Source organism: Corticium candelabrum, chromosome 22 (genome assembly GCF_963422355.1).
Source record: "Corticium candelabrum chromosome 22, ooCorCand1.1, whole genome shotgun sequence".
In the NCBI taxonomy this organism is placed as follows: Eukaryota; Metazoa; Porifera; class Homoscleromorpha; order Homosclerophorida; family Plakinidae; genus Corticium; species Corticium candelabrum.
In genome coordinates this window covers 527,701-550,200 of record NC_085106.1, presented here as the reverse complement: position 1 = coordinate 550,200, position 22,500 = coordinate 527,701, and the positions used below count along the sequence as shown (strand labels likewise).

Sequence of the window (22,500 nt, the reverse complement as noted above, 5' to 3'; positions counted from 1 at the left end):
TAAAATCTCCTTCAAAGATTTCTAAAAGCAAGTCACCTAAAAAACCAAGAAAATTTGGTGATCTAAGCGAGGAAGATGTGCTTGAAAAATCGTTGCCAGATTTGATCAGAGAAGGTTTAGATGTGCTTTTTGTGAGTTGAAATAGTTGTGGTTTATTATGTGAGCTTGCATGAATTATGTCTCTGCTCTTAGATTGGAATCAATCCTAGCCTTGATGCAGCTTATGTTGGACATTATTATGCTGGAAATTCCAATCATTTTTGTATGTTTATTAATAACAGAGCTTAGAATTGGCATGTCGACAGACAGATAGGCGTACACAGACCAACAGTCATGACACAATTTGGTGTGATTCTAGAGGAAGCTAGATGCCTCAAGTTCCTTATCAATTTCACAGTAATATTTTACAAAATCAGCCTGACAGGCATGAGAGAAACCTTGAAAACGTGAATACCTACATAAATACAACTGGCAACGTGGTTATCCTTCAGAAAAGTTACTAACATTTCTTGTGCACAGAAATTTATTAGTTGTGACAATAATTGTCAATAAAGACAAATAAACACTGCTAGTCATTTGCATTACCAAAGTTTGGACGTAACACTCATGCAATCAGATTGATTCCTATTTTGACAGTTTTGCATTACTTAGGTGTGAGTGTATTTTTGGAATCTTTCGTTGACAACTTGTGGTTTATGTCTATCTGGACTTGCCTTGTAATACCCCGATGTATGAATTCTGTACATGCTGTCATAGACATACAGATACACAGGGCAGACTGACAGTTGGTCAGCAGCTCAGGCTGATACCAGTTTGTAGTAAAGCCTTGTCCCCAGATCAACCCTCTAAGTGGCAACTATTTGCAACTACACTTTTCAGATGGTCACGTTTAGTAACTATCTAGACACAAACGAGATCAGGATAACTGAGTAGGTGGCACGTCCTTCTTGCTCACAAATCTGACAACATATTCATCAAGTGGGGAATCTAAAATCAAACAGTTTGCAAATCGTTTAAGGTTTACAACTACTACAAGTTTGCCCTGGTTCCAGGATAACAGAGCCTAGTGTGGGGAGTATGGGGACATGGCTGTTGCAGTAACAAAAAGCATAAAGATGATAACAGATGCATCTACAACTGTATATGTACTTGACCAAGGGGCATGTATGAATGAATCACAACTTGTACCAAGTGATCGCCCACTGTCTGATGTCGATGATGATTACTGTCTATCCAAGGGAATCGGCTTCAGTTGTCTTGTCAGCAAAACAACTCGAGCTGCAATTGACCTTACAAAGTAAGGCTCATTGTGCATGTCTCATATTGGCTGTACACCATGATATCGCTAGTGATCGAGGCAACCGAATAGTGTTTCACTAAATTTCTATTGATTCGTGTGCAGAGAAGAAATGAAGAAAGGAGCCGAGCAACTCAGAGAGAAAATCATAAAATACAAACCAAAGATTGCTTGCTTTAATGGCAAAGGTGCTGGAATTGGTTCCATCTACTTCAGTCATAACAAACATTGTTACTGTAGGAATGTATGAATTGTTCTCTGGTAAGAAATGCTCATTAGGAGAGCAGGAAGATCGACTGCCTGATGCAGAAACGGTAACTGCTAATATTTCAGTAACATGTTTGTTGCTTCTCTAATAACATAATAATAAATAACAATGCAGGTGATCTATGTAATGCCATCCACTTCAGCTCGTGCTGCTTCATTTCCTCGAGCATCGGATAAAGTGAAGTTTTTTACAGAATTAAAGCAGATTTTGAAACGAATGAAAGGTGAAGCTTCTCTACAAATATGTAACAGCAAATTACTGTCAGTCAGTAATTTAATTAAATAGAAATATATTATAGAAACCTTTAATCAATCATATTCTAGTATGTCATTGTTCATTCACTCTTGTTCTTTAGAGGGAACTTAATTATCAAATTAGTGAAGTTTGCTCCTGTTCATCATCAAGTCTTGAGAGCAAGCAAGCAAACATAGACAGTCCTGGCTATGGCATCTTCAGGGCATTTGATTGCATAGAGATGACTCACATTTCAGGTACAGGTATGCAGATAATAGATGCAGCTGACCTGACTATGATAATATCATACTAAACAGATAACATTCTGACATTAGTAGCAGTCTAACCCTAACCCATAACCATGACTCTAACCCTAACTCTGACTACTTGTAAATCTTATGGCTCTTACTAACATCAGAGAGCCATTGTCCTACAACATGAGCCACCTCGTCAGCAGCATGTAACATGAAAGCATGATAGACTTGCAATGGCTTAATTAATGTCAAAGTCTCTATGCTTTTTTTGCCAAGGTCTGATACATGCCGCTTGGTACCCAGTGGTCAGTTGGTGTGTACCACATGGTACACAGTTCTTTGTGAGCCTGTAAAGTCTCCACATCCAGTTCTTCTATCAAGAGCATCAACTCCAACCTTGACAGCATTAGTTACAGAGTGAGGTTGTTGAAGAAAATCGACAACCAGAGATACAAGACTACTCCTGTAAACATTAGGAGTTTTCAAATGCTCAACAAATGCCTCCTCAAGCCGGTCTTGCAGAAGTAATGATGGCAGCCATGATGCAAAGTAAACAAGGCCTTTACCCAAACAAGAATGATCCTTGCAAACTAAACCAAATATCTGTCCAGCCCTGAACTCTCCCATGTTTGCAATAACAGGACAGAGCAACCCTATTTTGACGACTTCATGATTCGTACAACTTTCCTTTTCAGTAGCTGCAAGATCAGGTGGCAACCAAGTGAATGACCAATGAGAACAAGCTTAGAATTGGTCGGCACAGTTTCATTAACAAAAGCAGCCTTGTGTTCTATTTGTTCCTCCAGTGAATACAAGTCACTGCTCTTGTTTCTGTCATTAATAACAATGTGGCCAGGCTAGGACATGGCCGTTATCTTCATTGCATATCTAGTTTGTATGGAAAGCCAGTCGCGTAAGGAACAGGTCAATTCATTTTACTGAGTATTGTTATGACACCAACGACCAACTAACAGAAACTAAAGTATGCTGTCCTAGGGTTACAACGACATCACAATACAACGGCATCACAAGCTGCCACAAACGATCAGGTTCCTCCACTTAGCGGCCGCTTGCTTTCTTTGAATGCTGAATAAGCCATTGCAATGTAATATCTAACAAACAACAATGAAACCATCACTCCACCAACCCTACATCGTGTAAGTTAATTACATGACTAAACTGTTTACATACACCAGTCAACTCAATGCAGCCAGGTCAACTAGCCTGACTAAAAATTTGTAAATTTAAGTAACAGTTTGTCTTCAAGCTTGTGTAAATTAGTGCTACAGTTGCTGAGCACCTCCAGAAACTGCAGAAGATTTCACTGGATTGCCCCCTTCAGACTTTGGGTAATCGATAGCCTGTTGTCTTGTCTTCACTCAATTAATTAATTAATTAATAACATGTGTAAAGTAGTTCCATCATAATTAATTACCTAAGTTTTCTTTCTCCTTGCATGAGATTGAGTAGCAGCAGATTTCTCTGTCAGTTACTTGAGACAAGTCCCTATAGAAAACAGTGTCAGATTGTAGACAGACAGATGACAGACAGACAGACGACAGACAGACAAATGACAGACAGACAGACAGATTCGTATCTATAGCTTGTAATAGTTCATATGTATGAAATATAAAGATTTTACAGACAGACAGACAGACACGACAGACAGACACAAAAGACAGACAGACAACAAACAGACAGACAGACAAACACATTGCAGCAAAATGTCATAATACATTCTGTCAATCAGTTCCTTCTCATCCATGGCAGTTGGCAAATCCTTTTTGTTTCCCAACACAAGAATAGGAATTCCAGCCAGTTGCGGCTTTTCTAACAAACTGTGTAACTCCGTCTTTGACGCTTCCAGCTTTTCATGATCCGCAGCATCAACCATATAACTAGACATAGACATTGTACAAACACCCACAATGTGTGCAGTGAGACAGCATACATACAATCAACAAGCAAAGTTATGTACCTTTACAACACACTTAATTCTTATTAAGCACAGTCTCATCTCCTACAAATTATTTCATGGAATGAGATGATAAAATGAAATACCAAGCTAACCCACCACGCTATACGGCATGTATACTTTCATTCCTCGGGGTAAAATCAGTTTCCTTATTAACGCTCAACAAATATCATGCAAGAGATGAGCTACCAAGATGCGTTTTTATGCTAGAAGATTTTCCTTGTGAAATAAATTCTACAACAACTAATCTTCACTGATAAACTACAAGAAAGTACAAGACTCATGATTGTATGCATTGTGAGTTAAGCCTGGTTCACAATGTTGATGTTGATGCCGGAATAGAAATGAATCCTATTCCAGCATCGGCGTCGGCGTCAACATCAAAGGATGTCACCTGCATCAAGGCAGTGTCTTTAATGTTGACGCTTAGCTGAGCGTCAGCGTCAATATTGTGAACCAGCCTTTACACTTAAAGTCAATTAGCTACAAAGAACTTGTAAATAATTGTGATGTAAGACAATAGCATTGAGTAGCGAGCAATCCAAAACAGTCCACAATTTCATGTGCTCTTTCAGGGGAAGCTCCTTTAGATTGGAAGGGCAAAAATTTCATATATCAGACTGCCGCCATTTTGATTTTAACTGAATATGGTTGGTTTGCCATTGATTAGTCTGTGACAGAAGTAGCCAGAGCAGCATGCACACAAATGATCACGATAATGTGTATCAAGTGAATCAACTGCAACACAGTCCAATATTATTTCTTCTTGCAAGCAACAAAACTTCTAGCCTCGAACTTCCAGACCAGAGAGCGCACGAAGTGTGCGAACTCTAGTCTGAACCACAACGCTACTAAAATGATTTCGGAAGTATTTATCAAAAGCAATGCTAAATGGTAGTCTGACAGCGTACGATCGTTTTACGTAGATCAACATATCATTTGTAAATGCCACTAGATCTCACGAATGAAGAAGAGACGTCTGCAGTGTTTGCGGCGATATCTTGGTAGACGGCATGAAACCATGACTCTTTGGCAGACCGCTAGCTACTCTAACTGCTCAACTAGCGAGACTACCACTCGATCAGTCGTCAAAGGTGATGGTCTAGCAACGTTGCTGTGCATGTCCTCTCACCGCAAGCTTGAAAAGATGGAAGAACTGAAACTGAAACTAAAAGATGTGTGCGTGCACCAGAGTCTACATCATGGCTCTGGCGTGCACTTATCCGCCCACGACGATTTCACACGCGTGCAATCAGCATTAGTGCACTTAGCATAACCAATTATTGCTAAACCAATCAGAATTTACAACCGACATTCCAGTTCTAAGACGCTGATTGGCTTAGAAGGCTATTTCCGAAATCATGTTAGTACCGTTCTGGTCCAGACTAGAGTTTGCGTGTTGCGTGCGCTGTCTGGTCTGGAAGTTCAAGGCTACAAAACTTTCAAAGTAGTTTCTTCGTTTTATATTTCACTGAAACAAAGTCCCAGTACATAGCGTCCAGTATTGGAGGGGCAATGACCCAATCCTGACATTGGAGAGGCAGCTACCCCTCCTGTTCCGCTACTCCTCCTGCTCCGCTACCCCTCCTGCTCCGCCACCCCTGACTTTTAAAGAGGGTAACATGCCTCAATGGATTATACTTATATAATTATATAAGTTATTTAATTCACACCAACAGACACAATACAATTCATAAATTGCAAACCAAAATTTAAATTGAGCGTACAGTGTACTGGCTCAAGAGAAAGATGATGTACACACAAAAGCATAACGAATAACAGAGTATCAGTTCAAAAAGCAATTAGTACAAACATATGTATATCTTACACAATACAACTGACTCCTCGACAGTACCGCTCCCACATACTCCTGAACCTTGGTTGTCCGCCAATGTCCCACAACTGCAATTCAACCGACAATACATTAGATATTTCAGTAGCGAAGCTTTGGTCGCACAGCACACAAATCGTTTTCCTAGCCTTAATCGTCACGTTGCCTTTCGTCACTTTTCTCATGTTAAAACCAACGGTTGGAATCATGTCCTCATTGAATTGTCCAGACTAAATGAATTAAAACCAAGTAGCACTGTCACTAAACGCTCCACGACGTCTCTAGAAAATGGACAATCTTCAGTCTTACCGCAATGACGTTGACGAAGGTCGTTTTCCCGGAGTTTTGGAGGCCCACTAGAGTTAACTCCATTTCCTCTTTCCAGAAGAGACTCTTTATCCACTCCCAAACGCTTCTGAAGAATGACAGCATTTTGCAAATGGCGGACAGTCACGAGATTCAATGCGATGACTATCCTTTATACGGGATATTCAATTATCAGTCACGAGGCTTGGATATTCGCTATAATTTTGAGTACAGACATAATTTGCGTTTACTAGTTTAGTTTCTGTATGCGTACAAGTTCTATGTAGCCTACCAGCGCACGCAGTAGAATCTTGACGTACGTTCGTTTTCTGTTGGTCGTGAGCACGTGACTTGATTGTGAGCACGTGACTCTGCAGCTTGTTGTGGTAGCATCTCTTCAAGTGTAACGCATGGGGGACTCGAAAAAGAGGAAACACTCCAAAGCGTTTTATGGTAATTTCAGCAAGAAATCAAAGTCGAAAAACGTGGGTCAGCTTGACAATGGAATGATAGGATTTCTTGTGACTTGCAGTGACAGAGAAAAAATCTGTATGTCCGAAATGCTGAACATTTTAACACGATATGCAGAGGAAATGTACGGAGTTGAGGGACAGGAAGACAGAGTTGTAGACGGTGAAGAAAAGAAAGGAGCAGTAGATGATATCAGCCGAACCCTTGAAAATGAGCTGGCAGAGTTGAAACGGACACGTGAACGTGGGAGATTTCAGATGGTTTGTAGTCTAACCAGAAATGTGGTGTTCATTCAATGCAGTGAAGAGATCAACCCGGTTGATTTGACGTACAAAATACTAACAGATATTCAGACGAAAGGAGACCTAATTGTACGCTATGCTCAACGCTTGCTACCTGTCTCCCTTGTTTGTCGAGCATCAATTGATGACATCAAGCGGACAGCTCCTTCTCTATTAGAGCGACACTTTCATGGTACTAAGTCAAAGTCAATGTCTTATGCTGTTGCATACAAAGCAAGGAATAACAGCGAGCTGAAGAGAGATGAAGTGATTTCTGTGGTTGCTGCGCTGGTAGATGGAGATGGTTCATTTGGTCACAAAGTGAATTTGACCTCTCCAGAGTTGGTGGTTGTCGTTGAAGTTGTGAAGAAGCATTGTTTAATGAGTGTTGTGAGAGATTACCATAATCTTAAGAAATATAACATGCACAGCATTGTTGAAGAGAAGACAGAGAAAAAAGAAGAAAAAGCAAGTAAGTAGTTAGATATCTAAGTGACAACAAGTTACTTCATGACAGTGTACACACAAATGGCAACAGCAGTGAACTATATGAACATCACAAACTATGTTTACTTACATGTATTAGTCAAATTCTCTCAATGTATAAGAATTTTGTATTGTTTGAGCGTGACTTGGAGATCAACAAGGTTACATACCCACATATTAATTAAAATAAGCTTTCGCTAAGCAATTATGAACATCATCAAAACCAGAGCCATATATCTATATACGGTTCTGATCAAAACTGTTGGTCCCTTATGTGCTCAACTGCATTGCTTTGGTAGCATTGAACAATCGCTTTCCATAGTAGTTTTCTGTGCAACCCCTTTTCAGTAACAATAAGTCCACCTCATTGCACTATGTCATTATGAGAAGTATTTAAACAAGTCAATGAAATGCATGCTGAATGATAATTTACATTTGATACCAACTATTAGCATGTGTGTTGTAAACATCTCATTTGAAACTATGAAATATGAGACTACAAAATGGTAATAGTTATAACAATAATAGCAAAACTCAATCGGTTGTTCAGGATTGTTGTCGATCTTTACCTTAGTAAGCTGCTGTCCAGTCAACGTTTATTGCAGCAACTATTTAGTGTCAGAAGCCTTCTGAAAACTTCTCGTTTCCATCCATAGACAATAGCATTGAGAAATCCCTGCAGAGGGGCTGTAACAGCCTTAATAACACAAAGCCTACCTTATTTGAATGGCAAACTAGAAAACCAGTAAACTTAACCTGTAAGTAGTAGAGAACAAAGTAATAAACTGGTGTTATAAGATCCTTTTTCTTTCCTAAGTAGAGTGAAGACTCTGTGGCCCATTCTACTGTTGTCGAGACTGCCAATATCAAACCTGAATTATTGACACAATGACAATAACATATTGACTTAATTAATTTCATTGTCAGGCAGTTGAGAGAAAGCACTGATACTTGGAGTCCAACAGATGAGAAATACAATCTGATATCCATATACTCTCCAACGTGTATTCTTTAGCCTTTCCCTCTGAAAACCATTTAGCATTCCTATGAAATGATGCTTGTATTAAATGCTTCTTGTGTAGTAATAAGATGAAAAAACAAAATTTAAATTGACATTGATTATGTTTATTACTACATTCAGTTTCATTTGTTTCTGTCAGTATATGTAATTTGCCTGCCTATCTTCCTGCCTGAACTAGCTGTGTATGTGTGTACAAATGGTTGCCTGTCAGTCAGTCAGCTCTTGATCTCCTCTCCCAAGATAAACAAGTCTGTTTCCTCTCTCTCACATCTAACAAGCTTTGCAGCAAAAGACAAATGTTTGATTGTGTCATACCTTCTTGTTGAATACTTAGTTTTGACATTCTGACGATTAGGTAATACAATATCTATAAGACCAATAAAGATGACACTGGAAACACGTGTACTTGTTATATAGTCAACAACTGAACTTACTACATTTGTTATTAGTACAAGGAGCAGTACACCATGAAAAAGAAGTCTGTATACTGCAAACCAGGTATCAGGCTCCTTCTGCATATATAAATCAAACTAATTCTTGACCATAAAAGTTCTTTTTATTCGCATACAGTAGTGTGGCATTTCTGAAACCCATTGTTGAACAAAGAAAGACAACTGCAAGCATGAAGGACATCTCATGTATAGACACAAAGTCCTCTCACTTGGTCTTCATACGTACCCATCAATACACCAGATTTGACTTCGGTATAATTCTCCTACACCTCTATCTCTGTCTCTTGGTAAGACGACTAATTCGTAAACTGCAGCAACAACTATGGCCACAAGAACAGGCAGCAACCTGTTGCACACACACATTGTTCAAGACTGCAATATGCCAACATTCAGTAATGTAGTTTAATTAAAAGCACCAACCAGGCTGTAAAGTAAATAATCCTTGATAGTCGATATCGAACTTTGTCATTGTAGCCAGTCAGCTAAAAAACAATAATAGAAACACCAAAAAAAATTTCTAGTTTGTAAATGGATTTCATCAATTTCAACAGCAGTTCAATGTTTGTACATACTGGTGTGTTTTCAGACGTGTTAACAACACCCACTTTCAGTTTGCTTCTGATAGTTAGGTACCAGTAGAGTGCATAAGCTAGTGTGAGAAGAAACGTGATGGAGTAGCAACACTGCAAATACAACATTAGTTTAGCTGCATGGTACTTCCAATAGCCACAAACTTGAAAGCTATACCTACCAACACTGCTCCACTTGCTAGTCTACAGCTCTTAATTGTGTCATTAAATGTGTTTTGCGAGACGTTCAAATTGGGTGATGCAGAGACTTGACTGCGAGTTACTAGCAGGTAGGCCACAGTGTTTCCAAAAAGACTGCATGATGCAATACAGTCTGCCGCTGCAATGTGAAATACTGGCAAAACCTTCCAGATTACGTATAAACGAAATATTAATAGGCAGGTTAGACCTTATAAACATAAACTTGTACACTTGCCTGCTCACGAGTCACTTTGCCCCTCAGTAGCACAAATATAACGATTGACAATGATCCAAGAATACTGTCAACAGAACAACACTATACATCGAAATTCATGTCGAACTTGCAACTAGTGTTGAAACCTCAATGACGTTGTCACTAGGTACGTAATAGCAATTCCCTTTTGCAATCCCCATTCCTGCAAAACAATTACATATTGAAATCAGAAAAACATAAACAACACGCAACTAATGACCTCTACATGCTGTGAAGTGTCTAGCAGCTGCATGTTCCCACCCAGAAGTAACGGATTGAGTAAATTTAGAGTACCACCCTATAGGCGTTGTCGTAAGTCACGAGATGGGGAGGAGTTACCCTGGACATGATCCAAACCGCGTGATTTCGAGACTGCCCACTCTAGATCTGTTGCGTAATCACGTTTGTAAAGCACAGAAGTTTTTCATTTCATGCTGAATGCCTTGATTACATGCTGAATGTCAACATACAATGATAGGAATGCAGTACATTAATTAATTAGGTATGTACATATCACTAATTAGCTAAGCAAAAATGATTTTCATATCTTGAAACCACAACTAACATTCTGTCTGTTTTCCGCAACAAATAATGTGAGGCGCAGCAAAAAAACTCCTGTGAAACAAAGAAATGTAGACTCCTGGTATCAACTACCAATTAAAAGCTTAATTTCTTCGACAATTGATGCACTGAGCTTTGGCTGCTGTGAAGAACTCCCAACTAAATATATCAAAATCTGTTATCTTCCAACAGCGATAACGAAAAAGCCTTCCCTTAGATAATAATGAACTGTGCAACTATGTACTACATGTACTGAAACTAATAACTATTACACTAAAAAAACTCTACAAATACTGGTAGTTATTGTGAGATCAAAAATCTACAGTACAGTACTATGTCCAATCAATGTCACAGGCAGGAGAGCATTCAAGTACACCGAATAAGCCATTCAAATATTCCATTTTAATTACAAAACTTTAAATTCATTTAATCTGTTTTATAGTGTTAATCCATAAGACTAACAAAATCAATAATTATTGCAATGTTGCCAGTTCATGTAATGTAACAATTGTATCTGCAATATATACAATGCCCTTCCTCACGTGTAAGCCAACAAGTTTAACTCATAGCCGCCATTTACCTGCAACAATCATACATGTAAATTAATTATGTACTCACAAGGGAAAACAGTCACACAAAACAAACCTCACGCACACAAAACACAGACTTACGTCAAATCTTCCTACTCTCTGGATATCCAAATAAGCATTTCTGTGTGACTCGCCGCCCATATAAGCCATCGCATTCAAGTGCTCTGTAATTTTCTTTACACATTCTGATTCTTCCTCTTCCTACACACAGCACAATCAGTTTCAACATATGCCAACATACAAACACAACTCACTAATCCATTAGAATTGTGACTCAGTTCAAGTTCCGTCTGAAACACAACAAGCAAATTGCATACCGAAAAATCCACTTTCATAGTGCATCCCCAAGTAAGATGCTGAGTGAGAGCATGTGTGTGTGTGTGTGTGTGTGTGTGTGTGTGTGTGTGTGTGTGTGTGTGTGTGTGTGTGTGTGTGTGTGTGTGTGTTGAAATAACCTGTTCTTCTTGAAAACAGTTGATGTCACGAAGCCCAAAGTCCATCCAAAGGTGAGATGGTTGCCGTACAATCAGACGTAATGCCATCACATTGCGGCTGTCACACAAAAACTACACAAAACAACAACAGCAACCAATAAACATGAAACCCTTCAATAATTTCCTACTTTATCACCTCTACTATTAAGTGTAGGCACAGTGTGCTGGTCACGTGACTTACAACCTGCTAGGCAACCGCATAACACGTGACCACATAAACATCCTGTATGTTTAATATGGTGGACGTATCTATGGCACACGGAGGGTTTGCACTGTAGTGTGCTTCTTCATTAATTAAGCTCCTTGCCAAGTCACATGACTTATACATATGAAGTCCTTTAAGAAATGTATGCAAGTTTAATTGTTATATATGCATCATTCATGTACAGTACCTTATCAGCCTGAATTCTGAAAAATTGCTGGCTGCCTTGCTCACAATGTGGATTTGGCATCAAAACAAAGTCTTTCACAATGGTTTTATATGAAAGCACAACTGCTGACAAAGAAAAAAAACATTAAACACAATCTAGTCCACTCACAAAAAGTCCAAACAGTTTTCTGTAAAAAACCAAATCGTGGGTCACTCAGAATGACATGATCGTCACGGCAATGTAAGCTCAGCCGGCAATTCCTATCATCATGTAATTCATCATAGTGGAGTCACAATAATCAGCATCATAAATGAACACACAAAAATTACAAACGAATGATAAACCACATGAAACTAAAATGTGACAGAAAAACAACACATCCATTACATTGACAATACACAACACAGCTTTGCATCTACTATATCACCTTCTCTGAACACTCTTGCATACCAAGGCACAGTTGCCAAAAAGTCAGTGTTCAGCGTTTGAAATTTAGTCGTCATCTTGGCCACCTCACCAAATTTTCAGATGTCAACGAATTTAGGCGTCAGGATGGCAACCTTGCTCGTATAATTGGTCATCACATAAACTCAGTTAGTCGTCAAATGATAACTTGATGACCACTTTCTAACACTGGGTGTGGCAAAATGACAGAACTAGCTAAAATGTATGTACTTAGACAGGGTTCTGCTCACGGTGGTCGGAGGTAATCGAATCTGACTATCCCTCAGCAAACACCGACTATCACTCCACATGTTCTGACCACCACTATATACTATAGCTAGTGGTTTACTTGTTCCAATGGATGGCAGATATCTAGCGCCTTGCCATAGTATAAACATGAGACTGGACAACATAGTCCCCCCCTCCCGACTGTTGACAGAAGTTGCAGCTTTCTTAGTATGTTCTTTCAGACCATAGACCACGGATCAACAGTGCAATACATTCTGTTTGGTACTTTCTTGTCAGAAGTAAACCACGCCCCTTAATGCAGCAGATGCCTCTGACAATCCTGGGCAGAACACTGGTACTAAACGTGTCAATGTGCAATCTCAAACCAATTTACTTTTAAGCAAAACCAAGTGCAAAACTCAGCAACAAACTCTTGCATTTCAAAATAAAAAAATTTCGTTTGACTATTATACGTGATGCTGCAATGCTGCCCGGCAACTTTAGTCAGTTGTGGATCCAGAGGTGTTTCTAGCATCTCCATACAAACATCCTTTGAGACTCGAAGTAGTAATGTGTATTACACACTTAACAACAAAACCGCTGCCTAGTACAGTCAAAAGTAGCTGTACAGTACTGAACAAATTCACAATTTCTATAGTTACATGATAAGTCTTGCGAGGGCACTTCCCAGATGACTGAGCTTAGTGTTTTCTTCACGTTTTCAGTTAAGTATCAATATTAACTAATTAATAGCAAAATTAAACACAAACAGCAGAGCCTCTCTGTCGTATGTATTTTAATTTTGCTATCAATTAGCCAATATTAATAATTAAATGCATACAGCAGAGACTTTGTGTTGTATTTCACAATTTTTTGCTACCCATTAGTTAATATCAAAAGTTTCTGGAGCCCACAAGAGCAAAAGTCTCTCAAAATCTTAGTAAATTTTACTTGATCAACAGTCCAATTAATTACTAAAACTTAATTGAGCTTGATTCACCTACCATTAGCTGCAGTTTCTCTTATTCTTGCCTTTATAGTCACAAGTGCTGTGTAGTAGTTTCTAAAAGTGATTTCTTTCAAATTGATTGGAGCGCCTTGCACTACCACGTCGATAACGACACAGCCTGACGCATGTCCTCCAACATACAGCACAACAGGAGACTTCTCCACGACCTTGGCTGCAGACGTCATGGTGTTGAACAGCAACTTAATGGTTAATATCAACTGTGTGCGCGCACTCGCGGAGTTGCGCGTAACTGCTCGCCCAACTGCGCGCCTATCTGCGCGTAAGCAGAGCCGTAAACATACGGCTCTGAGAAGTGCGCACGTAACTGCATGCCCAACTGCGCGCCTACCCGCGCGTACTGCTCGCCCAACTGCGCGTAACTGCGCAATAACGGAGATGAGCTTCACTAATTTTCTTTGAGGAAACTGAATTACCAAAATGTACTCAACTGTAGATCAAACAGAAGATAAACAACTCTATTACTTTTTGCTTCTATTATTAATGGCAAAAACAAAACTACATGTCTACTAGAATTAGCAGGTTCCATATGATTATGAAAGTTGGCTTTCAAGCGGATTAGTCCTGAATGTCCTTGTGTTATGACTGCTGTGTTCAGACTCTCCCAAAACTTTGTTCTTGTAACTGTCAATACAATACAGTATGCCATCTCACCGAGAGCTGAACCACGCCCCTTTCTGTTGTGCGACCCGGATTAGAAGCCTCGCTACGCTCGGCAATAATTTGTAATTCTGTTTCATTGCATTTCCAATGTGTGATTTGGTGTAGATGTATGTACGCAAACTATAGCCAGTACGACGGGAAGTCGAGAGCAGTCGAGGCTACACGTTTCTAGCACGTGTGAGAACACGTGGTGCCACGCAACGGAAACGAGTCTATTCACGTACAAATCGTGAAAACACGCGTATAGTTTGTCCGGGATATTGGCCAACACACTAATGGACGAGTCGTTGCCTCTTCGCCTGGAAGTACAGGTACAGCTGTCTTTAGGCTGTAGAGTTCAGCAGTTAGTTTGTTTTCAATTCGCTTTGTGTTTGTTTTTCAGTTCAATGAACAGACACGGCGATTTCCGATGGATCCTGCGATTGCCACGTACAGGCATGTGTATGTCGTCGTCAAAGAAGCTTTCCAGCTTGCAGGGTTAGCTAGTCGTGATGAAATGTCTTCCCTACATGTTGTTGTAGATGTTACGTCATGCTGCATGTCGTTGTCGCGTGAACGATTGTGTCATCTATCATTATTGGTACATCCTCTTTGTCACCTTCCATTCTATTGTATCATTTATATGTACGCGTGCTGTCGCACGACTGGAGTGCATGATGTGGTAGCACAGTTTATAGGCACCTGTAGTAGTACGTGTACATACTAAATTAATAGATACTACTTGTTTCGATGTAGGAATTTTAGATTGACTTTCCAGCGTGGTGAACAAGCAACGCAATCTGATCCTGTAATGATGTCTCTTACTAGCGACTGGGATTTCGATGCAGCTCTCCAGTCTGTAGACACTGCTGTATCCCTGAAAGAAGATCCAGTACTGAGACTAAGAGTTATTGATGATAGAGAACATGTACAAGGTAGGAATCATATTGCCAGGCAGATTATGTTCGCAATCTAAAAAATTTGCGTGATGCTTGTAGAAGATAAGGAGGAGATTGCACCTGAAGTTGAAGGTGTACCTTGTTCAACACACAAAGAGGGAGTGAGCATTCACAAAGACGTTGGTTCAGTTTCAAGGTCTTTGAAATCTCTTCCTTCCGTCACTCCTCTGGCCACTTGGGGTGGAAGAAAGTCTAGTTCATCAATATCTGGAAAGTCACTGGGAGATGACTGGATGATTGTTGAAGAACGACCATCTGCTGCTGCATGCAACAACATTACAAATGCTAAACCAGAGTTTCTTCCTACTAGAATAATGAAAGCAACTCTCGGAAAGATAGTTCACACAGTTCGAGAAATTTCACGTAGAAGGCCTTTATCTCGATCTGACTGGATGTCATACTTGGATTCTAAAGGTAAACTGGTAAAAGATGACGAAATGAGAGCAAAGGTGTTCTTCTGTAGTGTAGATCCACAGTTGAGACCAATAATATGGAGACATTTACTGGGTGTATTTCCACCAGAGATTTCAGCGAGGAAACGTGCCCGATATGTGCATAAGCTGCATAGGAACTATTCTAAATTAAAGGAAAGCTGGCAGTCAAAAGACCAAACTGAACTAAAACAACTCTCGGATATGATCATGAAAGATGTGAGACGCACAGATAGAAAACATCCTTATTTCAGTGTCGATGATGGCCACTCCAGACTACAGAAACTTTTCAATGTTCTCATGACTTATGCCACGAACAACCCTGATGTGATGTATGCACAAGGAATGAGTGATATTGCTTCTTTATTTGTTGTGTTGTATGAATTGGAAGCAGACAGCTTTGTTTGTTTCAGTCAGTTGATGAAACGTATGAAGCATCATTTTTTGCTTGAGAGTGTAGCAGTCACACAAAAATTTTCTAGTCTTCAAATTTTGCTGAAACATGTGGATCCCTTCTATTACAACTACCTACAACAGTGGGATGCAGATGACCTGCTTTTTTGTTATCGTTGGCTATTGTTGGACATGAAACGAGAATTTGAATTCAATGATGCTCTGAAAGTGTTGGAGATCACTTGGAGTGTGATTCCAAAAGTTCCTGGTCCAGGAGATGAACCGTATGAACCCGAATTCACTACAATGGACGACATTACTAATGATGGAACTGGAAATGAGTCACCATCAGGTACTGGCGATCATTTATTTGACATGGAAAACGAAGACGGGTGGCAGCAACCACAAGACAACGAAGAGGAAGAGGAAATGAAGGCCGTTGTAGAAGAGTTAAATTCTATTATTCCGTCAGACATAATAAGCAAAGAACAACATCCACCTGATGAAGATGACACATGTGATGATAATTCAGCCTTGCTCACTAGTAGCAGTGATCAGTTATCAGATAGTCAATGCATTACAACAACTGCACAGACAGGGTCTCCTACAACTACAGCAGATGACGACAAAGCAGATCATCTGGCTGATTTGAGTTGTGCACTACAAACTTCCTCTGAAATTAGCAAACAGTTTGATTCATTTGAAACATTGGATTCTGCTGTAATGATTCCATCTATTTGTGGAGCTGGAAATCCATTCACCATGTTTGGCTGCTTGACATTGCTTCTTGTTCATAAAGACCACATTATGATGAACAACCTGGACTACAATGAGCTTGCAATGCACTACGACATGATGGCCAGAAAAACAAACTTCGGTGATTTTATCACAAAAACCCGATCACTCTTTATTAAGTATCTCAAGAGCTGTCGTGACACTGAAGAGTTTACAACATTCACTGCTATCTGTAATGATGAAGTAGCCTTGTAATACCTACCGTTCAACATCATATGTAATTTGTGTTGACTTATTAACTTCGTCACCCTAAAGATCAGCAAGGATCAAAGGCGGTGAATAGCTCATTGATTGCAACTAAAAGCAATGATGGTCTTCAAAACTTTTCGTTTGTATCATAGACATACTATGGACATACCTCAATATATTTTGTGTACTTTACTTTATATATTGTGAACTTCCTGCATTTTCTATCTCTGAACAGTATGACAATTAAATATATCATTTCATATCAAGATGCAATAGTATATGACTATATTGTAGTTCTGGTTCATCCAATCGGCTTTGCCTTATATAATAGTTGTGTGAAATCTGCCTATCTCCCAGTGCATAATGAGTACTGGGACCTACAGGAGCTACAGCTTATAGGACCAGAGCTAGTGGATGTCAGACAATACTAACTGATTTGTGCTTGGCTATTACAAAACTCAGACAGTCATGAATCACAACTTATTCCATTCAAACCAACCAACAAACACTACAGTGGACATGCCACAACATAATAACAAACTGTCATTTACCTTTGAAAAGTCACTACCCATCCAATCCAATCATGTAGCTGTAAAATGTTTACCACACCAACATTATGGCGCATTCCGATTCAGTCATTTCGCAACTCCTTGCCAATTCGGTACGTGGCAATTTTGTTCCAGTCCAGTTTAGTCTTCGTAACTGGCAAAGCTCGTCGAAGTGCCTTGAACGTTGTCTCTGACATTGTTTGGTAGTTGCTGATCACAGCTTCCTGTTGGCAATAGCAATTAGTTTGTTATGTGCCACACTTACTGTATCTCCACACATATTTCACAACATTCCGGTATACCATGATGAGAGTATCAACCCCATTTAGTATTGCAAAACAACATGCTGGTGTGAGGAATGTCAGTGTAGAGGGAGGTAACTTTGGAATTCCAGACCTTACCTATGCACCTTGTTGCACATGTCTGTGATATATCATTTTTTGCAAATCTCACATTACTGAGAGGAGATTTGAAATTCCCTGAAATCTGCCAAGAACAGGTGAGTCTTGATAATACAAACTGCCTCAAGATTTAGCCATATGACCACAAAGTCCACAGAGTAAATGTGAGTAAAGTCCAGGTGGCTCTTCCAGCAGTTACACAAAATTATCTTATACAATTCAAAGACAGGCAGAGTTTTATCTAGTTTGTCCATTCTAGATGGTATCAGCGGACACAAGCCTTGAAGGTACATGCAAAACCAGTCAAAATTAGAAGAGCAGATCATTGCAATGACAAAGACAAGCATTCTTCAACAATGAAGAGCAGAAACACTCCAGTAATAACTGGATCAGATGGGGATGAGGCTGTTTGTAAATTTCAGAACTGAAGTTTACCCTAATGTATACCAACACTTGCTACACCCCCAATTACCAGCATGACGTTAAAAGTGTGAAGAAAAAGTAAAACACAAACAATTATCTGACCTGATACGCACTTTCCATTTTCTCAATAATCTTCACCATATCTTGTGCCATCTTCTCTTCCGGCTGAAAGAAATAATTCAACACCAAACTAGAAATGTCCACATCCCCATGTGTAGTAAAATTGCAGCATACCCCAACATTTACTGATTCTGAGATCTCCTTGCTGGAAACAAGTTGAACATTACCATCCTCATAATAATGCACTTGGATCTTCAAATTGCCTGTCAATGTGGCAGGCTGAGATGCCCCTGGTGTGAATGTGACGTTCCATTCTGATCTCCACCTTCCATTCCTGACATCACATAAGACTTACGTTCACAGTGCACTTGCCAAAACAGAAGAGTACATGACAGCGATGCTTAGCTGACCAGAAATTCTTTGGACTGAATTTGTGGTCTTCAATGCAAGCAGTTAGAGTGACTCCTTTACTATTTGTCTTTCCATATACCTACATTATCAAAACACAATGAAACAACAGTAAAGGACCTATGTAAGTAGATGCCATCATGGGTAGTACCATACTGTACCATACTGTACATGATCAATTAGCAAAATACTAAAATGTAGCTGGTACACGCTAAACCAATTTTTAGTGCATGCTACTTGGCTATGCTATGAACCCTAAATAAGAGTTTGACTAAGTCTATGACAAGATGTCCCGGATTACCCAATCAACCAACATTTTGGTTCCTGTTCAATCAATAGTGTAATGTGTGTAGGTGTACTGTGCTGCATGAAAACGTTGTTTTACTTCTTACCGCGCAAACTCCATCATAATAATGGTTCTTGACGTACGGACGAAGAGCAGAATCCAACGCGTTTCGAAAACCTTCTGAACCATCATCAGCTCTTGCAGGTTGTAAGTCACTAGCTTCCTAGTTCATGTAGAAAACACAATTATAAAGTACTGTATATAAAAGTCGGCCAACTACAGATCAGATCTACACACTGACCTTCCTCAAATGGTCGTATCTAAACGTTTGCTTCGTTCTCGGATCAAGAAAACGATTGGGTTCTACTTCACCGTGAAATGTGACAGGAACCTTCTCCTCTACGCCTTCTAGCTTCGCCGGCGTAAATTGTTCTTTGTTATATTGTGCAAATGCCCTGCAAACAGAAACAGAAGAAATGAGCAGCTCGCACTAAACCTCACTGGTTTGCCAGACACGAAAGTTGATGTAACCACATGCTTTGATCAACCCCCCAAAAAAAACAAAGAAGTCGTAACAAGGCCGGTCGACCAACGAACAAGAACAACGCACGCAACAGGTCGTTAAAGACGTGAGTTTGGTCGACGAATAAGAATGGCCACAAAAATGTCTGACCCTGCCGCCTGCGACTTGAGTAACGCGTCGTCATTTAGAAGCAGCCTGACATCTAACAGAAAAAAATGAAATTACTAGTATGCCAGATGGCCTAGAAGTCTATTATTTACCATTGAAAACTTCGTTGAACTCTCCAGGAGGAGCGTGTAAGATGAAGTTCGACGCTATCTGCACCTAAACACTCAAATATTCATTTTCGTGCTGTAAACAAATACTGTTAACGACTACTTTCTCGCGTTCAGAGATTGGGTCTTCGTACGCAGCCATTTCTGACAGCAACTCGCTCAGTTTTCGATCGAAAATGGCGACTGAGCTTATCGCGACAACGCATGCGCAACACTCAACACGACGTGACAACAGATTGATGAAATGATAAACTACTATCAGATCACAGCACAAGCACCATAGATTCTGATTACAAAGGCAAAAAACACGATCGGTTTCTACTGTTATCAATAATAAATTACTAGATAAGATTTAACACATAAAGTAGTCATGAACCAAATCCCAATGACTCCAAGCTGAATTAGAACCAAGTATTAATGCTCTTCTGACTATTCTTAGTTGTTTCAAAATGTGAGAACATATGCAATCTTCCCGCCATTCATGTTTTTGTTTCATTGCCAAAACATTACAATTAGCACAGTCACGTTGTCCAATGATCCTAATGTTATCGCTTCCTCTGCCAGTCTCTCAGCTATAATCTGAGCACTGCAACCATCATGTAGCATAGAGCATGCTTGCATTACTGCTCTTTCTCCATCTATTACATCCCATAGTCCATCAGATGCTAAGATAATGAACTCATCCTTTGGACTTACATCATGTACATACACATCTGGTTCTGCAATAACAAGATCGGCAGCAAAATTCTTGCTGTAAAAGATATAAGAACATTACACGTTGCACAATATTAACTTCAACAATATTGTAAGAATGTAGGTACCTATGACCAGAGGGAAAGTCCCAATCACATCCCGCACTTTTTGCATACACATTCTTCAATCTCTTGTACTCTACATCACCAATAGCTCTCGACAGTGACAATCCACCATTTAGCCGCCACGTAACACATTCCCCTAGCTGCGTCATCTCCCTTTCCTCACATAACCATCCCCCAGCATCAGTAATCCTACCAACTTCCATCTCTGGCTTATGACAAATTGACACAGATTTAGCTTTTCCTTGAACACACAGAAATGCACGACTGTCTCCAACATTGGAAACAACAAGTCTCCTATCTCCATTCTCTGCCTGCACAATGACTGTAATGAGCGCTGTTGTACCACTGTAGATACGTTTAGACACAGCAACTGCACAAAATTTATTGTCAATTTCCTCCATCAACCTCTTGAACAATTCCTCTGGGCCTGACCACACTTCAGAGAGCAAATCTTCAAAAACTAATGTTAGTTTTCTGATAGTAAATTCGGCAGCTTGAGCTCCATCATGTCCATCAAATACACCAAACACTGCCATGCTCGAAGTAACCATTGGCAAAATAAGAGTTCTGTCTTCCATACTTGGCCTCTTGCCTTGGAGTCTTGATACACCATAGCTGCATTGAACGCCACAAATTCCTTCTGATGTTCGTTTTGAAATCACTTGCACTTTTTCTGATTTGGAATACCATCATAAACAGTACACATGCAGACAAAGACTAACACCAGACTACAAGTATGTATGTGAGTATGTATGTACACCCTTAGCCCGGATATATCCGGCCTCGGGTAACAACTGCGCTGCATGCGTGAAAGCGTGTGTAGATGCACTATGGCACAGATAATATTCTTACTTCTTTCTTTCCTGTGCGACATGTTCAAACATCAACGAAACCGTCAGCTCAACTGCGCATGCGTAAATATTATTTAATTGCGCGGCCGAGATTTCAGACTCCAAAGTCATGGAGGCAGCTCTGAAGCTTGAACAGTGCGTTCAGGTCTAGCAGCTAAACTGGCGGTTAAGACTAGATTTGCTTGTTTTTATAGCCTTTTTTGTATTTGCAGCAATGCTTGATTTGGTTGTCGACAAGTCAGTGTGATGAAAAACAGACGGAAGGTATACGTACGTCAAACGCTTCTCTGTCGTTTTTGTCAGTCTGCAAGTCTGGATGTTTGTATGTCTGTACCGTGTTTGTCCATGTTTTGTCTGGCATAGCGCTGTTTCATCAGGTAACATAAAACGTGTCTACATATTAATTAATTAATTAGGTTAATTAAAACAGAATTGGGCTTACCAGCCTTCCTACATACAGCAATTAAAACTTCCATTAGAATATACCAGAACAGTAGCTTGTAAATTTGCAATGTCGTATTCAATTTTAGAAGCTCAAGGTGTTGTGCAACGTCTGCAATCATTGAGTCAAGAAATAACTAATTACATGACATCACAGCAGGTTGCAATGACAGGTGCAGACACCAATGAGAAACTGCAACAGGTTGTATCCATTTACAGTACAGTATATTATTTCCTATGACAACACTGTGTTATATCAGGAAATAGAGGAAATGACAACAGAACTTGCTACAAAGAAACGTCTCATGAAGTCTCTTGACGAGATGGTGATTTGGTGGCAGAATGAACTTGAATGTTTAAGTAGAGAGCAGAACCAGCTCCAGGACATAATTTCAGTGAATACAGCGGAATGATTTTGTGACAACATAGTAACAGGGATTGCA

General features: G+C 39.8%; 9 protein-coding genes across 15 annotated transcripts in view; 4 read left to right on the top strand and 5 right to left on the bottom strand.

Moving 5' to 3' along the window:
• Positions 1–2,213, top strand: part of LOC134197777 (G/T mismatch-specific thymine DNA glycosylase-like) — a 2,793-nt gene extending 580 nt beyond the window's left edge. The window contains exons 2-8 of the mRNA XM_062667128.1: positions 1–131; positions 193–262; positions 1,159–1,297; positions 1,403–1,485; positions 1,538–1,611; positions 1,680–1,788; positions 1,921–2,213. The exon at positions 1–131 is cut by the window's left edge and continues 71 nt beyond it. Of these exons, the coding sequence (XP_062523112.1) occupies positions 1–131; positions 193–262; positions 1,159–1,297; positions 1,403–1,485; positions 1,538–1,611; positions 1,680–1,788; positions 1,921–1,931 (617 nt within the window). The 3' untranslated portion in view covers positions 1,932–2,213. The remainder of the gene's footprint in view (positions 132–192; positions 263–1,158; positions 1,298–1,402; positions 1,486–1,537; positions 1,612–1,679; positions 1,789–1,920) is intronic.
• A 769-nt stretch (positions 2,214–2,982) lies between these two features.
• On the bottom strand, positions 2,983–6,340 carry LOC134197091 (ADP-ribosylation factor-like protein 8A). The gene is made up of 6 exons (XM_062666333.1): positions 6,169–6,340; positions 6,009–6,089; positions 5,857–5,930; positions 3,790–3,951; positions 3,489–3,559; positions 2,983–3,165 (listed from the first exon to the last, which is right to left on the bottom strand). Exons 1-6 carry the CDS (start codon positions 6,289–6,291, stop codon positions 3,113–3,115), a joined length of 564 nt encoding a protein of 187 aa, XP_062522317.1. The 5' UTR covers positions 6,292–6,340; the 3' UTR covers positions 2,983–3,112.
• A 115-nt stretch (positions 6,341–6,455) lies between these two features.
• Positions 6,456–7,679, top strand: LOC134197090 (THUMP domain-containing protein 1-like). Of its 2 annotated transcripts, XM_062666332.1 has the most exons (2): positions 6,456–6,618; positions 6,698–7,679. In XM_062666332.1, exon 2 carries the CDS (start codon positions 6,717–6,719, stop codon positions 7,395–7,397), a length of 681 nt encoding a protein of 226 aa, XP_062522316.1. In that variant the 5' UTR covers positions 6,456–6,618; positions 6,698–6,716; the 3' UTR covers positions 7,398–7,679. The 2 variants fall into 2 exon arrangements, with proteins under 2 accessions (XP_062522316.1, XP_062522315.1); XM_062666331.1 differs by having other exon boundaries at positions 6,459–7,679.
• A 163-nt stretch (positions 7,680–7,842) lies between these two features.
• On the bottom strand, positions 7,843–10,206 carry LOC134197088 (transmembrane protein 116-like). The gene is made up of 13 exons (XM_062666330.1): positions 10,120–10,206; positions 10,007–10,062; positions 9,882–9,945; positions 9,628–9,810; positions 9,449–9,559; positions 9,297–9,358; positions 9,103–9,222; positions 8,993–9,038; positions 8,859–8,936; positions 8,740–8,791; positions 8,355–8,447; positions 8,160–8,275; positions 7,843–8,100 (listed from the first exon to the last, which is right to left on the bottom strand). Exons 1-13 carry the CDS (start codon positions 10,150–10,152, stop codon positions 7,993–7,995), a joined length of 1,122 nt encoding a protein of 373 aa, XP_062522314.1. The 5' UTR covers positions 10,153–10,206; the 3' UTR covers positions 7,843–7,992.
• Positions 10,207–10,847: 641 nt separating this feature from the next.
• On the bottom strand, positions 10,848–13,821 carry LOC134197367 (nicolin-1-like). 4 transcript variants are annotated; one of them, XM_062666678.1, is made up of 6 exons: positions 13,592–13,821; positions 11,937–12,040; positions 11,506–11,616; positions 11,305–11,340; positions 11,132–11,251; positions 10,848–11,040 (listed from the first exon to the last, which is right to left on the bottom strand). In XM_062666678.1, the coding sequence occupies exons 1-6, from the start codon at positions 13,779–13,781 to the stop codon at positions 10,999–11,001; spliced, it is 603 nt and encodes a 200-aa protein (XP_062522662.1). In that variant the 5' UTR covers positions 13,782–13,821; the 3' UTR covers positions 10,848–10,998. The 4 variants fall into 4 exon arrangements, with proteins under 4 accessions (XP_062522662.1, XP_062522663.1, XP_062522660.1 ...); XM_062666679.1 differs by having other exon boundaries at positions 11,937–12,037; XM_062666676.1 differs by lacking the exon at positions 10,848–11,040 and having other exon boundaries at positions 11,047–11,251.
• Positions 13,822–14,364: 543 nt separating this feature from the next.
• LOC134197103 (TBC1 domain family member 25-like) lies at positions 14,365–17,291 on the top strand. Of its 2 annotated transcripts, XM_062666352.1 has the most exons (5): positions 14,365–14,588; positions 14,660–14,754; positions 15,013–15,191; positions 15,255–15,629; positions 15,684–17,291. In XM_062666352.1, the coding sequence occupies exons 1-5, from the start codon at positions 14,553–14,555 to the stop codon at positions 17,027–17,029; spliced, it is 2,031 nt and encodes a 676-aa protein (XP_062522336.1). In that variant the 5' UTR covers positions 14,365–14,552; the 3' UTR covers positions 17,030–17,291. The 2 variants fall into 2 exon arrangements, with proteins under 2 accessions (XP_062522336.1, XP_062522335.1); XM_062666351.1 differs by having other exon boundaries at positions 15,255–17,291.
• Positions 17,292–17,489: 198 nt separating this feature from the next.
• Positions 17,490–20,146, bottom strand: LOC134197000 (F-actin-capping protein subunit alpha-1-like). The gene is made up of 9 exons (XM_062666232.1): positions 20,051–20,146; positions 19,933–19,996; positions 19,823–19,874; positions 19,451–19,604; positions 19,256–19,372; positions 18,866–18,945; positions 18,630–18,789; positions 18,498–18,560; positions 17,490–17,795 (listed from the first exon to the last, which is right to left on the bottom strand). Exons 1-9 carry the CDS (start codon positions 20,087–20,089, stop codon positions 17,655–17,657), a joined length of 870 nt encoding a protein of 289 aa, XP_062522216.1. The 5' UTR covers positions 20,090–20,146; the 3' UTR covers positions 17,490–17,654.
• A 240-nt stretch (positions 20,147–20,386) lies between these two features.
• LOC134197288 (uncharacterized) lies at positions 20,387–21,676 on the bottom strand. 2 transcript variants are annotated; one of them, XM_062666575.1, is made up of 4 exons: positions 21,618–21,676; positions 20,769–21,438; positions 20,644–20,698; positions 20,387–20,585 (listed from the first exon to the last, which is right to left on the bottom strand). In XM_062666575.1, exons 1-4 carry the CDS (start codon positions 21,637–21,639, stop codon positions 20,568–20,570), a joined length of 765 nt encoding a protein of 254 aa, XP_062522559.1. In that variant the 5' UTR covers positions 21,640–21,676; the 3' UTR covers positions 20,387–20,567. The 2 variants fall into 2 exon arrangements, with proteins under 2 accessions (XP_062522559.1, XP_062522558.1); XM_062666574.1 differs by having other exon boundaries at positions 20,387–20,698.
• Positions 21,677–21,707: 31 nt separating this feature from the next.
• LOC134197236 (uncharacterized) overlaps positions 21,708–22,500 on the top strand; it is a 1,105-nt gene continuing 312 nt past the window's right edge. Inside the window, exons 1-4 of the mRNA XM_062666521.1 lie at positions 21,708–21,761; positions 21,829–21,880; positions 22,147–22,259; positions 22,318–22,500. The exon at positions 22,318–22,500 is cut by the window's right edge and continues 312 nt beyond it. Of these exons, the coding sequence (XP_062522505.1) occupies positions 21,726–21,761; positions 21,829–21,880; positions 22,147–22,259; positions 22,318–22,470 (354 nt within the window). The 5' untranslated portion in view covers positions 21,708–21,725 and the 3' untranslated portion in view covers positions 22,471–22,500. The remainder of the gene's footprint in view (positions 21,762–21,828; positions 21,881–22,146; positions 22,260–22,317) is intronic.

What these genes read in the sequence shown, in the direction of transcription:
- LOC134197367 (XM_062666676.1), bottom strand. Translation starts at nt 13,781, where the DNA reads ATGACGTCTGCAGCCAAGGTCGTGGAGAAGTCTCCTGTTGTGCTGTAT. An exon ending in TCAGAATTCAGGCTGATAAG is followed by an intron (nt 11,617 to 11,936) that starts GTACTGTACATG and finishes TGTTTTGTGTAG; the next exon opens with TTTTTGTGTGACAGCCGCAA. An exon ending in ACTGTTTTCAAGAAGAACAG is followed by an intron (nt 11,341 to 11,505) that starts GTTATTTCAACA and finishes GTTGTGTTTCAG; the next exon opens with ACGGAACTTGAACTGAGTCA.
- LOC134197090 (XM_062666331.1), top strand. Translation starts at nt 6,576, where the DNA reads ATGGGGGACTCGAAAAAGAGGAAACACTCCAAAGCGTTTTATGGTAAT.
- LOC134197103 (XM_062666351.1), top strand. Translation starts at nt 14,553, where the DNA reads ATGGACGAGTCGTTGCCTCTTCGCCTGGAAGTACAG. An exon ending in CTCTTCGCCTGGAAGTACAG is followed by an intron (nt 14,589 to 14,659) that starts GTACAGCTGTCT and finishes TTTGTTTTTCAG; the next exon opens with TTCAATGAACAGACACGGCG. An exon ending in TGATAGAGAACATGTACAAG is followed by an intron (nt 15,192 to 15,254) that starts GTAGGAATCATA and finishes TGATGCTTGTAG; the next exon opens with AAGATAAGGAGGAGATTGCA.
- LOC134197000 (XM_062666232.1), bottom strand. Translation starts at nt 20,089, where the DNA reads ATGGCTGCGTACGAAGACCCAATCTCTGAACGCGAGAAA. An exon ending in GTTCAACGAAGTTTTCAATG is followed by an intron (nt 19,875 to 19,932) that starts GTAAATAATAGA and finishes TTTTTCTGTTAG; the next exon opens with ATGTCAGGCTGCTTCTAAAT. An exon ending in TTCAGTCCAAAGAATTTCTG is followed by an intron (nt 18,790 to 18,865) that starts GTCAGCTAAGCA and finishes ATGTGATGTCAG; the next exon opens with GAATGGAAGGTGGAGATCAG.
- LOC134197288 (XM_062666574.1), bottom strand. Translation starts at nt 21,639, where the DNA reads ATGTCGCACAGGAAAGAAAGAA. An exon ending in GTCGCACAGGAAAGAAAGAA is followed by an intron (nt 21,439 to 21,617) that starts GTAAGAATATTA and finishes ATTCCAAATCAG; the next exon opens with AAAAAGTGCAAGTGATTTCA. An exon ending in GACTTTCCCTCTGGTCATAG is followed by an intron (nt 20,699 to 20,768) that starts GTACCTACATTC and finishes TATCTTTTACAG; the next exon opens with CAAGAATTTTGCTGCCGATC.
- LOC134197091 (XM_062666333.1), bottom strand. Translation starts at nt 6,291, where the DNA reads ATGCTGTCATTCTTCAGAAGCGTTTGGGAGTGGATAAAGAGTCTCTTC. An exon ending in AAGGAACTGATTGACAGAAT is followed by an intron (nt 3,560 to 3,789) that starts GTATTATGACAT and finishes TGTTTTCTATAG; the next exon opens with GGACTTGTCTCAAGTAACTG. An exon ending in CAAGGAGAAAGAAAACTTAG is followed by an intron (nt 3,166 to 3,488) that starts GTAATTAATTAT and finishes GTTGTTTGTTAG; the next exon opens with ATATTACATTGCAATGGCTT.
- LOC134197088 (XM_062666330.1), bottom strand. Translation starts at nt 10,152, where the DNA reads ATGCAGCTGCTAGACACTTCACAGCATGTAGAG. An exon ending in ATTATTTACTTTACAGCCTG is followed by an intron (nt 9,223 to 9,296) that starts GTTGGTGCTTTT and finishes TGTGTGCAACAG; the next exon opens with GTTGCTGCCTGTTCTTGTGG. An exon ending in CAAATCTGGTGTATTGATGG is followed by an intron (nt 9,039 to 9,102) that starts GTACGTATGAAG and finishes TCATGCTTGCAG; the next exon opens with TTGTCTTTCTTTGTTCAACA.